We start from the raw sequence: 15327 nt of genomic DNA, 5'->3' as shown, positions 1-15327 counted from the left end.
CGGGAGGTATGGGTCCAAACGTTCCACACACTCGGGATAAACGAGACTGGACGATGAGGAAACACAAGGTGAGTGGTTTTATGGTGAAGTTAATGAGGGAGATCGCTGACAGGTGTAGGTGATTGTGAAGGCGGTTCAGGTGTGGGCCAAGGAGGATGCTGGGAAATATAGTGAAGGAGGTGGTGGTGACCGTGACAATATTACTGTTTTTACTGTATTTTCTTCTTTTTTTTTAACATTAAAACAAATCTTAACCCCTAACTTTTGAATGCTAGTGTAGACCAATATTAATACAATTCTTAAACTGTTAACTTAGGTAAATACGCTACTGAGCTTGAACTTATACCCTGGTTTCAACATCTCATTCTTTTGCCAACTGACCGCAAAGACATTAGCAGTAAAACTGTCAAATTTAACAAACTCCAGCAGATTATAATCATTTGTTTGGTCACAATGTACATTTTTAAAGATGACTTGCTGTTTGTTTGAATCATAATTAATTATTGGAGACAGATTGCTGAGAATGACATGTTCAAAAGTCTTCTAAACAGTTGACCGTACAAACAAATCGAATAATTTCCTGGAAACAATTATTGTTATATTGTGAATCATCAGAAGCCTGGAACACTGTTACATAGATGCTATAAATAACATTATTTTGTAAATTTTTAACATGTTCATTTTATTAATGAATGAATTCCAATCAGTCTTCAAACACTTCTTCATGTTTTTCTCCTTTAGCTGTGGTTAAATAGATTTAGTCAGAGTAATGGGTAACATATGGTATTACATTATATTTTGAACAGCCACGCTGAAAAAAAAAAAGATTTTCAGCAAATTGCCATTATTTCTTACATAGGGTTATGTGTTTCTAATAAGATACTCATATATTGTAAATATATAATTCACATTTCTTAGTATTTGAGACTGAGGAATTTCCTACTGAGAAAACCATGTATCGTTCTGTTAACAATTATGTTTAGTATCTTTGTTAAATCTTTACATCCGTATTATGTACGTATTTTTATTTTATTTTTTATTTTATTTATTTTTTTACTATGTCTAACAAGCGTTTACCTACTTAAAGTATGTTTTCCCTAAACTCTTAACACCTAACATCATACAATTAGCCAAATTGTTTATTTTCTGCCCCAAACCACATTTTGTTCATTAAATACAGTTCAAGAAAAATCCATGATTTTGGTATTGGTTAAGCAATAAAGATTTTTTTTTTTTTTTTTTTTTTTTTTTTACATGTGTTAATTAACTGCATTGTGTGAAAACAACATGAACATGAATGGTGCTAAATGTGCTAAATGTGTTGAGAGTTTTGAAAATGCTGGGTTTTGGGAATGCTGAAATGCTGACTATAGATTGGACAGAAGAATGTTAGCAATTGTAAAAAAAAAAAAAAAAAAAAAAAAAAAAAAAAAAAAAAGAATTATAATAATTATAAACTAATAAAACAATACCGTAAAGGTTTTTGAAAAATGCTAAATGTTATCAGAATGCATTTTTATTTAGTTTGGAATTTTGGAATTTAGTTGTAATAGATTTGTTTATCATGGATTTACTTGCTTTATTCTGTAAGCATATTTAATAAATGTAAATAATGCATAATTAATACAAACATTATACAAAATATTTGGGAATACCACAAATGCATTTATTTCTAACAAGGGTCCCAAATCCTGCTTGGTAATTTCTTACAGCAACTACTTAATGATTTTTAAATAAAGTTGTTCACACACACACACACACACACACACACACACACACACACACACAAGTGAGGCAGAGGAAAAGAAAGAAAGCTTAGAAAAACAGAGAGTGCCGAAATGGTGTGTGTATATATATATATATATATATATATATATATATATATATATATATATATAGAGAGAGAGAGAGAGAGAGAGAGAGAGAGAGAGAGAGAGAGAGAGAGAGATTGTCTAAAGGTTTACCAACAACAGTGTGACATCATAGGGTCCCTCCCTCTTGTTAATAATCCAGCATAGATGGTGCAGTCGTACAATCACACACACCCATTTCCAAACTCACAAAACCATACCACAGTTTCTCTCACAGAGAGTGTCCATTGACACCTGATCTGAGATCACTTTAAAAGACAAGGAGAAAACATATGATTCATGAAAGAACAACTGTAGAAGTTTAAAGATAAGAGGCTTGAGTGGACTATATGAGCTCTGTATTGTGTTTTCTCTGAGGAAAAAAACGACAACATGCAAGCCTTCCTCCTCCTCTTCCTCTGCGAGATCTTGCTGCTGAGACAGACCTCCGCAAGCACACTGAGAGGTACCTAAACAAACCTATTTCTAGACAAGTTCAATATTCATATTCAGACAATGGCATTTGATCAATATCAATTCAGTTCAAATAATCAAATTAATATTTATGAATCATTTGTTTATATAAAGTGTTACAGATTTATCTCTTTCTACCTGTAATGATAATAGGGGGAAAAATCTAAATGCTTAACCATGCAACCTTTAAAATGAATTGCATGCAGAGGGAAAAAGACTGCATATGCCTAATGTAATGTAATATTATGAAGTCGTAAGTCTGGTATGCTGTGGATGCATGGTGCTGGTTAAAGGATGCAAGCTCAGCTGTTGTCAATATATCTGAATGTTTTTTATTTGTGTTTAGGATAATGCAATAATTTGCTGCAATTGTGACTATTTTACACGAGCACATTGAAAGAATTCATTGATAATGTTTTTGTTTATTCAGTAAATAATACTAACAGTGAATATTATATTAACAGTGAATATTTTGAACGTTTGAAGGTCATTTGAATGAATTTTTATTGGCTGTCAGTAATGGATTCTACTGAAATTGCTAAACAAATATTGTGTGTGTTTATGTCTTTTATTGGCAGCAAATACAAGGTCATATCAGGAGGCCTTTTGTGTGTATATCTGTTTCCTGTTAACGCTTGAATCTGTGCAGTGGGGTTGTTTAAAAAAAATGTAGTTCATGAAAGCTGAGTGCATGGGCGTTGGTTGAATGTGGATTAATTTAGTTTACTTTTAGTTTCCTTTGTGCAATATCAAAAATTACTTGTATGTGCTTGTAAAAAGACCCTTGACTGTTGCAAGTTGTGCAGACAGACATAAAGCATAATATAATAAAAAAAAAGTAATGCCAGTAAGCATTGTTCTGCTCATCATATGGCGGTGTCTTATTGTAAAGCTGCGGTCATACTAGACTATAAGCACGCAAAATTTCTACAAAATGATGTCAGGTTCTGCAGCATCTTTTTTAAAAACATAATTCAACCGTCGGTATAATACATGAAAAATATGCAATCTACTTTACGGCAACACTGCAGATTTAAAGTTTGCATTCTTTTAATTCAGTTAAAAGGTCACTCTGCGGCGTATCAATATTCTATTGGTCACTTGTCTTCTCATGATATGAATTTGCTTGTCAGAGTTCACCAAACTTGAATTTTGGAACACAACGGAATGAGAAACTTCTTCGCTTGAATTTGTGTTTCCTGTCCCCGGCATTCAAATGTGTATGAATGGAAGCCAATGGAACGAAAAGTGTAGTGTGACCGCCCCTTAACACACCTCAACATTGACTAATTATCCCGTGGCCACCCATCTGTTTATAAGGTCAATGAGGTTCGCTAACCCAAAAAAGTACTATAATTGCTATTACTATAGTTGTCGTGTTGTACATACTTTTCCAAAGGATTTCTTTCTTTTGGCGACGTTGCTTCTTCATAGCTCAGGAAACTTAAAGGGGACCTATTATGAAAAATTCACTTTTACATGGTAAAAATCCACCCACTCCTCTTTTTTAATAATCATAAATCATATGCAGTGTCACAGAATAAGCCATTTGCAGTTTCTATGCAATGTGATGTCACATTGCACACGCCCCGCCCATGACTGCTGACAGACTCTGCCCTATTAGCATAGACTCCGCCCTGAGTGAGCTATACACACTCCGCCATGTTTATCTCCTCGCCAGAGCATTCAAAGAGTAACTCTTGCCCAAATTAAACCCAGAATCTTTTTATTAAACTACCCGAGTCAAACTTTCGTGTAAAAGCATAATTAGAATGGAAACGCCACTTCTAAGATTGACTGTATTTTCGTTTTAGGTCAAAATGCCTTTTGAATGGGAGTACATGGGGCACTTCTAGCACAAAAATTGCTATTTTTAAAACACTAAGAAGGCTCAACACAACATAAAACTTTGCTCGAAGTATCACCAGGGGCTCTACACATGAACTTGAGCACTGACTACATTGTTTTTGTACACAAAGTTTACCAAAAAGAAAGGTTTTGTACCACTCACTTTATCAGATAATGTTTCCAGTGGCTGGAATTTTGTCAGTCAAAAGTAGTCGATCTCCGAATGCAACGTAACATGAGGAGAGTAAAGATGGAAAGCTCCTAAAGCTTGTTTCCATATAAATTCACAGATAATTTTTTATCTAAGTTATCATGCTTTTCATTGAAATTACAAGTTCATGACATTTCCTCATATGGAGTCAGTTCATTACGTTGCATTCGGAGATCGACTACTTTTGACTGACAAAATTTCAGCCACCGGAAACACTGGTCGTACAAAACCTTTCTTTTTAGTTAACTTTGTACACAAACAATGTATGCTCAAGTTCATGTGTAGAGCCCCTGGTGATACTTCGAGCACAGTTTTATGTTGTGTCGACCCTCCTTAGTGTTTTAAAAATAGCGATTTTGATGACTTTAATCTGTTACACTATCATAGAAGTGCCCCATGCACTCCCATTCAGGCATTTTGACCTAAAACCAAAATACGGTCAATCTTAAAAGTGGTGTTTCCATTCTAATTATGCTTTTACATGAAAGTTTGACTCGGGTAGATTAACAAAAAGAGCCTAGGTTCAATTTTGGCGAGAGTTACCCTTTAACAGCAGCATTCAAGTAAGAAATGTATTCTTATTAAAGCTACTAAAGTTATTCAGTCAAGAGCAGCGAGTGACTTTCCCTGCTATTTAAGGTCACAGACACCTACTGTGTTTGTGAACTTTGTTTGTTTTTGAAAATAACCTTGTGTGTATTTGACAGTTTAAGCGCAATAAGACGTGAAAGAGAACTTAGTTTAATACTCATGGGACATGCTGTCTGACAGCCAGCTCTCTGTGTGAGTGCTTCAGGGGTAATTTAATGCCAGGGTAGGCTACTGTAAAACAATGTATAGTGTAATGTCAAAGGTCATCATGTGGGTCATTTTATTTACGGCTAAATTATTAATTAATTAATTAATTAATTTGACTAATAGTTAGATTGGGCAGGCCTTCACAAAAGGGCCTTTAATTAAAGAAAGAGGAAATTTTGCCTTAACAAAAGGTCACTTTGGGCATCAAGGGTGCACATGCACATGCCTGTGTTAGTTAATGCATTAACACATTAACAATGAGCAAGCTACATTTGTTAACTTACAGAAGTTATTATTCTTTGTTAAAATTAGTTAAATTATACAACCTTTGATGTTAATAAGGTGTTATTAAATGTTTACATTAAATGAACTAAGATTAATAAATGCTTTATTATTTTTCATTGTCAGTTTATGTTAACTAACGAATTAACTAGCCTAATGTTAAATAATGGAGCCTTATTGTAAAGTGTGTCTGACTTTGAACATTAAAGAATCAGAATATGCAACCAATATCTAGGGCATGTGTTCGCCTAGGCTAGTCCAGATTAAAATATAAAAATGTTTAAGTTTGAAAGTAAATATCCTTAAATCTTAAATCTTTACGGGGGTTACCGGCCGGGTAATCGCTGCATTATTGCTGTTCCATCAGCGCAATCTCCTGTCAGAGAGTGGATGTGCATTTTCATTCAGTGCATCTCCTTCACCGGGGTTCCGCCCATGGTTTCGCCATGCGCTTCTCGTGAGTGTTGGGTTGGGCTTGTTTATATGCACGTGGCTCTTTGACGCAGCATACAGCGATGTTGTGCATAAACGGTTGATGGGTAAAGTATTCTTAAAATGCACTATAAAAATCTGAACGATTCGTAATAAATAAATATTCGCGATATTTTGAAGTAGGCTACCCACGATAACAATATCGTGAATGTTCATAATCGCCATATCGTATTACCGAATACCGGCACATGACGGCTTTAAAACGCATGCAGATAATTTCATGATGAGGAAGAACTGTAATATCACGTGAGCGTAACCGCGATAGAGATAATAATCAAACCCAAACAGATTTAAGTTTTTGGACTTAAATCTTTTTAAAATCTTTTTAAGATTTTAACACTTTAAGTCTCCAAAAACATAATGTTTTTCCTTCCACTCAAAAATGAAGACACTCAAAAATGAAGACAAATGAAGATATATTTTTTAATAAAATCTGAGCCAGTTCTGTACTCTCCATTGACAGCTATAATGCAACTACCACTTTGATGCTTCAAAAAGTCGCAAAGAGATCATAAAACTAATCCATATGAATTGAGCCATTTAGTCAAAATTTTCTGAAGAGACACGAATGATGACATTGATCAGCGAACATAAATAGAAGCTCAACCGAACCTGCTTGACGCGTGAGAACAAACCTCTTGTAGCTCAAACGTGCTGCATAACACGAGAATGAACCTCATTGTTGGTTCTTGCACGTCAAGCGAACATGCTTGAGCTTCCATTTACCACAACTGATGAATGTTTATATGTGAATAAAAGCCTAAATTAAATCTGTTCAGTGTATAAAGCGATCGTGTCTCTTCATAAAATTTTGACTAAATCAGTCAATTCATATGGATTAGTTTTACAATCTTGAAGTGTCAAAGTGGTAGTTGCTTAGCTGTCAATTAGGGACAAAAGTTGTATATTATTAGATAACGCAATATTATTAGACGCATATTATTAGAATGATTTCTGAAGTAGCATGTTACACTAAAGACTGGACTAATGGTTGCTGGAAAGTTCAGCTTTATTCCTTTTTTTAAGTACATTTCTTATATAAAGTATAAACTACATTTTAAAACATTTAAAAATTAATTATGTAAAATTAATGGTAATAATATTTCACAATATTACTGTTTTTTTTTTTTTCTTCAAACAAATGCTCCCTTGGTAAGGCCTTTCAAAAACATGAAAAAATATGATCAACTCCAAACTTTTGAATGGTAGTGTAGCTCTGATAATTTGGTTTTGGAAGAATTATGATGAGAAATGTTTAAACTCATGATGAAATCTCAGACTTTTGATAGCAAAAAGTTTTTTCTTGACAAAAATCTTGGCAAATCTATGACAATGATGTGATCTCTTCTGAAACTCTAAAGGAGAAATATGCGAGAAGCAGTCTTAATTTGTTTTCCATTTATTCTCACTGCCGTCTAGGAGAAATCATTCTTCAGTTTCCTATTCTATGGATGCAACAAGTGTTTTCTCACGTTACACCCACACATGGTTTCTGACATTTCTCTGAAACGCAGCAGTTTATCTGCTGATTCCTCTGGGAGTGATACAGAAACCAGCTCTTATGTAATAAATGGGTTGTTTGTGTGATCTGGAGCTCTGTGCTCAATGCCAGGGGTTTCCCTCACAGCAGTAACCACTTTCTCTGGCATAGGACACTGTTTCATCATTCATTCTTCAGAAACGCACCACACATTTATGAGAAACAAACCACAGGGGTCCTGCACTGGGATTATTATACGTGTTTGTGTTTTGTTGTCATAGTTTGCAAAACTAGGTAATTTTAACGGCAGAACATGATGTTTGTGTGGGAGACATCGCTGCCGGCAAGTGCATGGGCGCATGACCAAAACACTTTCAGTTACACTGAAGAAGCATAGCTTTTGGAAAGAGGAAAATCTGACACTGGACTGATTGTTATTCCAAATCTCTTGGCAGAAACGTTGTAGATACAGTCACATGACTTCTAATATCCCTAGCTGAAGTTATTATGTAAATGTAAGAGACTGAACTGAATCTGACATCACTTTTCCTGTGTATTTGAATCCTAGAGCAAAGACAAAACATGAGGGTGCGTATCAGCGCTGTTGGAGACACCATTGTATTCAAGTTCATTCGGCCCCACGTGGACAGCAGACTGGAGGGATATATCCTGGGCTATGGCAGTAGCATGCTCTCCAAACAATTCATTAATCTGCCTGAGGATGGACAACCCTTTGAGACTGAGATAGGTACTGTCTTTCTCTTTAGCCCTCTTTCATAGAGTTTGTTGTTTATTTGAACTGATTCTCCTCTTTTTTCTAGATGCTGAGCCTAAATATCTGATTGCGGTACAATCAAAGAAACCTGAGGAACCTAAGAAACAATGCACAGGTAAGAAACACTGTTGGTCAGCCGATATGTTGCCAAAGCTGATCCCTGATTTTAAAATATGCTGTGCTATGTTGCCCACTATGTCATATTAATGCCATTTTCACTGTGTGCTGTATGTAAAATTAGTGTTACCTTGTCTTTATTGGAAAAAACATGATTACCAGAGCGCACAAATTTACTTGATTACTGAGTACCATTACAGTGTTTACTTCCTTTTTATTAATATATTAATATATTTTTAAACAATTACTTTATTTGTGAAAAAAGTACTGTAATAGGATTGCAGAATCAACTGCCATCTAAAATAGAAGCATGTTAATTATTTTTACATTTATTTTCATATTTATTTCTGATTGATTAAATATTAATTAAAATAAATATAAATGATATATCTGCATCGGCCATCAAAAAAAACAATTGTCGACCACACGGTACCACAAACTAAATTTGAGAACAATTTACAAACAACATCTGCGCATGCAGTGGCCCCAAAAACTATTTGTACACATAAACCACACTTAAAAAGAATGTCATTGCATTAGATTTGCTTTTATACAACAGTTTGAGAAGTCAATATTGAGTCAAAGTCAATAACTTAGTCTATTTTTGCTTCTCTGATGAAAATTGTTCGAAACAAAGTCAAAGCTGTTTTGTCTTTATTCTTTAAGGCATTTGAAGAATCGATATAGTAAATGACATTACTGCGTCCCAATTTCCATACTTATACTGTGACACTTTATAATAAGTGTACAGTAATAAAGTACTTACAAATCATTTGAAAACTATTCATTTATAGTTAATTCATAGTTAATCTATTGTAGTCTCTACATTGTTAGTATATTAATAGGCTGTATACAAATAATGAGTTCTTCATTCATTGTCACTGTAATTAACCAAATTATTATTGTTTAAGTGAATAAAAAAAGATGTTGATGCAGGAACATGTTGCACATGGTGAAATTACGTTCACCATTGGAATAAGAACTTCGCAACCATTAAAATACTACATTAAGTGTGACTTAAGTGTCCATATTTTTTGTCCATTAGTATGCAATAAATTTGAGCTGATTACTGTCTTGTGACCTCCAGGGAAAGTGGATCTAGAAAAACCATTAAACGTTGTGATCGGCTCGGTGACACAGTCGTCGGTGCTGGTGTCCTGGGGGACACTACTAACCACCTCATTCATGGATTCCATTCTAGAGGACTGTATTGATGAAGGGTATGTGTCCTAACGCGTCTGTGTGTATGTCCATGAACCGTGTCAGTGTTATCTGGATGACTGGATTTAATCAGATTTAATCAGATTTAATGTTGTTGACTGTCTTTCAAGCTGTGCAATTATTTTACTGACAGAAGACACAGAGCAGGTATAGGACCTTGTGTGCAGATGCCCATGTGGTCCACAAACAACCAGACACTCTGATCACACACATCAAGGGGCAAAACAACAGAACAACAGAAACAACAAAACAACTTTAATAAACTAAACAGAACCAAAAACAGTAAAAAAGAAAAGAAAAGGGGAAACAGTAAAATGGAGTAATAAAATTAACAGATGTTTGGGCAAAAAGAAAAAGAATTTGAGTGTGTATATATGTGCAGACAAATACACACATTTTATTTTTCTATCATGGTGGAGCCTTTCCATCTTTTGTATTTGTACTAAACTAATGATGTTTTCTATCTCCAGTTAGTATGTTTATTAAGTCATGTTGCTCATAGATACTGTTGGCTGATCGCTGCAGTGCAGCTGACTTCAGTTTGACTGTCCTTGTGAGGACATATGGTCTGCACAATGTAGGCAAAACCTGACCCACACACACTCTCCTTCCTTGGACAAGTTAGTGGAAAGGAAAGCTTGACTTCAGCCCTCTACAAAACAACCAATTTGTTCTCCAACTCCATAAAAACCTAGCAGAGAGAGAGAGAGAGAGAGAGAGAGAGAGAGAGAGAGAAATAACTAGGGAAAAAAGGGGCATACATTTTTTAAATCTGGGTTTTGCCAATTAGGTCCATATCAAAATTCTCATTTGCCTGTTAATACTGCCATTTTAAATTAAGTTATAGTTACTAGAGTCTGGTTTTCCTTTTTTGTCTCCTCTCAGACAGTTCACAGTGCGCTACAGAGAGAAAGAACCCAGCAATACCTGGAACTACCAGACCTGTCCATCCACCAGCACAGTCATCGACAACCTCAAACCAGATGCTCTTTATGAGTTTGCGGTCCGACCAGACACTGACAAAAACAGTGGAGCCTGGAGCCCACCAGTCACCCATAACACAGCTGGTGTGTCCCACTACAGATCATCATCCGTTTTGTCTCACTCTATATGGCTGTAAAAAAAAAAAACTCTTTACAATATTCACAATTTTATACTAAGAATACTTGAGGAAATGAGATAACTTCAATATCTCAGTTGTTTGCCCTAGATAGCAATCATATTAAATGGAGAGGCATGGAGACTTTTGTTTGAAGGGGTAGTTCACCCAAAAATGAAAATTCTGTCATTAATTACTCACCCTCATGTCGTTCCAAACCCGTAAGACTTTCGTTCATCTTCAGAACACAAATGAAGATCTTTTTGATGAAATCTGAGACAGTTCTGTGCTCTCCATTGACAGCTACGCAACGCAACTACCACTTTGATGCTTCAAAAAGTTCATAAAGAGATTTAAAAATAATCCATATAAATTGAGCGGTTTAGTCCAAATTTGGAGGGATCGAAAGAAAGCTCTCAGATTTCATCAAAAATATCTTTATTTGTGCTCCGAAGTTGAATGAAAGTCTTACGGCTTTGGAATGACATGGGGGTGAGTAATTAATGACAGAATTTTTGGGTGAACTAACCCTTTAAGTCTTGTGTTTCTCAGTATTTTTCTTCTGAGAAAAAGACTTTAGGAATCTCATGTGTTTCTTATGTGTCTCATGTGAGTCATAGATTTTAATATGCTATATTTTTCATCAGATTCTGAGCTGTGCTATCTACAACTACATCTACTATCTACTATCTATTTTATAGTTATAGACCCTTATTGAGTCAACAATATCTGACACAAAACTGATACTTAAATGAAATGTACTGCAGCTGAGAAGTAACTGTATTTTTTCCTCAAAAAATACAGATCAAATAATAGAGCCATTTAATGAACTGATCCAGGCGAAGGTTAAAGTAAGTATACAGCTGTGCTGTAGGGACAAACCTTTTATTCTCCTTTTCTGTCTCTTTTGTTAACCTTGAATGTTTTTTTTTTAAACAGAAGCCAGTCTTAGCAAGCCAACCATCATTGTTGCCTCAAGTGCCAGGTTAAAGACTTCTTTTTCCATCCTAAACACAGTCACTGATATGAGTAATGAATAAATACGTAATGAATTTTCCTGCCACTTTCTAGTCTCAAACATCATTACCCAGACAAGAGCAGCTCCTCTCCTCAAACACACTGGCCTTCCAAAGCCATGGAAAACTTCAGGTAAATGACACTCTTTCACCTTTGAAGCCAAGCATAATATTACATTAGCAGAATGGAATACAGGCATAATTCACACACACTATACTGCACAGTATTTACTGCACACTGCATACTATTTCTTATTGCTTGTAATCAGTATGCAACAATTGAAAAGGTTGTATGATGCCTTGTTGCCACATTACCTCACTACGTAGCATGTATATATAGACCTCCAGTTATCATCTTGGAAATAAATGGGACCATTGTGCATTCTTACCCAATTTTGTGTTAATATGTCTAAAATTTGCCAAAAAATGTGTCAAAAGGGAGATATACACAGTATACATATAAATTGCTCTACATTGTCTCTTGCTGTTTAAACTGTTTTAACAATTTTTTTGTCATATATTTTCAAAACTGTGTTTTCCATTGTCTTGTTTTCAATAGCTAAATTTTTTCCTCTATGATAAGTAATTATTTCTATAACTATCCTCTTCTTGCATGTGAAAAGGTCACATTTACCTCTCTTACAAAACAATGAATTGTTTTTGCAACTACACACCTGGTTTTCTTCATAAAACAACATTAGGCCTATAACTAAAATGACAAAAAAAATTATCTTACTGCTTTTCCAGCTTTAAATGTTTAGACAACTTTAAACGCTAAACAAATCAAGCACACCTGCGTTAACTCATATTAATTATCCATCTATGTAAAACAAACTAAACCAAATTCCTTTTATGTCTGTGACCTGAATTGTTTTAATTGGACCTCTTGGACTTCACATGTAGTGGGTCCCCTGTCACAGTTTTCAAGATAAATTCCAAATAAATGTCCTTCACGTTTATCAAAACTCTGTGTGCCAGATTAGACTTTCCTGAGAGAGGGACAAATTGAAGGAAATATTTTTTTAGCATTGTACTGCCCTTCTTTTTGGTAGCTGACTTGGCATTGGCCAGTTAAAAAAAACATGCATTTATTAAAACGAAATTCAACTAATGACTATAATTACTTTTCTTCTATACAAATTTATTTAAATTAAAACATAAAAATGTCCTTTTAACTTCTGTGATATGAGATCTACATCTCATTATCAACAAATGGACATCAGTGCCTTCTTATTTCTGTTTTTGTACTTGAACTGTGCCATTTTCTTTGCATGTTTGTCATACATATTGTGTCTGTTTCTACAGTTTCATTAATAGGGGTGGAAAATCCCACAACAGCTGCTGATGATCAACCTGCCTTGAATGAGGCCCTTAGTTCCACTGACACACCTATCTTCCTGGCCACGCCAAAAACCACAAGCACAGTTCGAACTCAACACCCCACCAGTCACCCTAGCACTACCCAAACAGATCCTCACACAGAGCAACATACTAGTTTAACCCCACATCAACCTACGACAACTCAGCCAGAACCTTCCACAACCAAACTACAAATCAGCACAACCCAACCACCACCCACTACAACCCAAAAATATACCATCAAAACACAGATCTCAGTTAAAGTTCAACCATATACAGCCAAACAGCTACTGAATACAGCCCAACAGTTTAGTGAAACAACACCTAGTTCATCTACAACCAAACCACCACTTCACCAAACCCAACAACACACCACAAGTACTGTCCAGGAACATCTCTACCCATCTAAGAAACAAGACACCATAACTCAAGAGAGTCTCCATACAAGGAAAATTCAGCCCAGTACCAAGCTGCAACGGTTGAGCTCAACCCAACGTACACAAGGCACGTCCAAACACCGAACCACTCACACTTTCTCAAAATCCACTTCCTATTACCAGTCCAGCACAATCACACATTCTGAACAGCCAAACAACAAACCAACAACAACACCAAATTGGTCTACAAATGTCCATTATCCAACAAACACAGCTTTGAATTCACCCACAACTTTAGCAAACATTCAGAATGGATTAGTGTCACGGCAGACTACTGATTTCATCAGGCAACCAGTATTTAGCACTAATCCATCTATACCTGAAGAACATTCTGCATCCCATATTACCACAACTGAAGATTTGCCTCTTAGATTTAGCACTGATCCATCGATCCCTGAAGAATATTCTGTATCCCAAATTACCACAACTGAAGATTTGCCTCTTAGATTTAGCACTGATCCATCTATCCCTGAAGAATATTCTGTATCCCAAATTACCACAACTGAAGATTTGCCTCTTAGATTTAGCACTGATCCATCTATCCCTGAAGAATATTCTGTATCCCAAATTACCACAACTGAAGATTTGCCTCTTAGATTTAGCACTGATCCATCTATCCCTGAAGAATATTCTGTATCCCAAATTACCACAACTGAAGATTTGCCTCTTAGATTTAGCACTGATCCATCTATCCCTGAAGAATATTCTGTATACCAAATTACCACAACTGAAGATTTGCCTCTTAGATTTAGCACTGATCCATCTATACCTGAAGAATATTCTGTATCCCAAATTACCACAACTGAAGATTTGCCTCTTACCGAAAACGTACAGGAACTGACTCCACACCCTATATATCCACTCACTTTTTGGTACCAGCCCCAACCCACCACCACAACACAACATTCCACAACTACAAAACAGCAAGCTAGCACTGCCAAATTCAACCCCAAAACATATTCCCAGGTTGAAAACCAACCACTTAACCCTGAAGAACAGTTGCCAGGTACCCAAAAACCCCCACTATACCTGACACCTAAAACTGCTTTCATCAAATCCAATGCTATTCAAAACTCACCCGTGGCGGAGAAGGTAACAGTGAGGACGAGTCAACCAGGTCCACCAGAGGGTAACTTCTCCCCTAGACATATAGTATAGAAAAATATTAGTTATAGTAAATTGAATTGTAGCAATCTGGCAAACTAAAATGTATTGTTTAAGACGATGGGGTGTCCAATCCTCCACCTGGAGGGCCACTATCCTACAGAGTTTAGCTCCTATCCTAAATAAAGTAAACACACCTGAATCAACTAATTAAGGTCTTCAGGATTACTAGAAACTTCCAGGCAAGTGTGTTGGGGTAGGACATTGGTGAAGGACATTGGCCTTCCAGGAGCAGGATTGGACACCTGTTGTTTAAGAAGTTCTTTGATGGTTTTCATTCAGTCTTATGCCTTCTTTTTAATTATTGGTGCCAGAAATTGCTTTAACAGCATGGATAACCTAGACAGGCTAAAAGCTATTGGTCAGGGATCTTCTGAGAACATTATCATTACAATATTTTTACCTTTGTATGAGACTTATGTCAGTCTGCCTCTGTATGTCAGCTAGTTCCCAGCCAAAGGACGAACAGCTACTATCACTGCCAACACTTACAAATGAGGTGGCTAATAGGAATGATGGTAATGATGTCAGCTCCAGTTTTACTCCTTCTAACTGTGCTGTTTGTCACCTGTCCGTATTAACCGCATATATCTTCATTGTACACAGTATCGTTGTGATTGTCACCACCACTTCCAAACGTCATCCTGCTGGGCAATGCTATTACCACCTCACTAGAGCTGAAACAACCCCACCACTTCCCCTCA

The 15327-nt window shown here is 35.9% G+C and overlaps 1 protein-coding gene across 6 annotated transcripts in view; it reads left to right on the top strand.

The window, feature by feature from the left end:
* Positions 1 to 2035: 2035 nt before the first annotated feature.
* Positions 2036 to 15327, top strand: part of abi3bpa (ABI family, member 3 (NESH) binding protein a) — a 23347-nt gene continuing 10055 nt past the window's right edge. For 2 of the 6 annotated variants that reach the window (XR_014207388.1, XR_014207389.1), the window contains exons 1-10: positions 2036 to 2316; positions 8004 to 8183; positions 8257 to 8325; positions 9415 to 9547; positions 10434 to 10615; positions 11452 to 11498; positions 11587 to 11632; positions 11719 to 11796; positions 12969 to 14588; positions 15071 to 15141. Coding sequence is in view for 4 of the 6 variants with exons in the window: in XM_082175253.1 (XP_082031379.1) it covers positions 2244 to 2316; positions 8004 to 8183; positions 8257 to 8325; positions 9415 to 9547; positions 10434 to 10615; positions 11452 to 11498; positions 11587 to 11632; positions 11719 to 11796; positions 12969 to 14588; positions 15067 to 15141 (2503 nt within the window). In the remaining 2 variants the exon portion in view is untranslated. Of the gene's footprint in view, positions 2317 to 8003; positions 8184 to 8256; positions 8326 to 9414; positions 9548 to 10433; positions 10616 to 11451; positions 11499 to 11586; positions 11633 to 11718; positions 11797 to 12968; positions 14589 to 15066; positions 15142 to 15327 lie in introns of all 6 variants that reach the window. The other 4 variants (XM_082175253.1, XM_082175251.1, XM_082175254.1 and 1 more) reach the window with 3 other exon arrangements.

This window comes from Leuciscus leuciscus, assembly GCF_965113295.1.
Source record: "Leuciscus leuciscus genome assembly, chromosome: 7".
NCBI lineage: Eukaryota > Metazoa > Chordata > Actinopteri > Cypriniformes > Leuciscidae > Leuciscus > Leuciscus leuciscus.
Note: the sequence above shows the minus strand (reverse complement) of the source record. Positions and strands in the feature narration are given on the sequence as shown.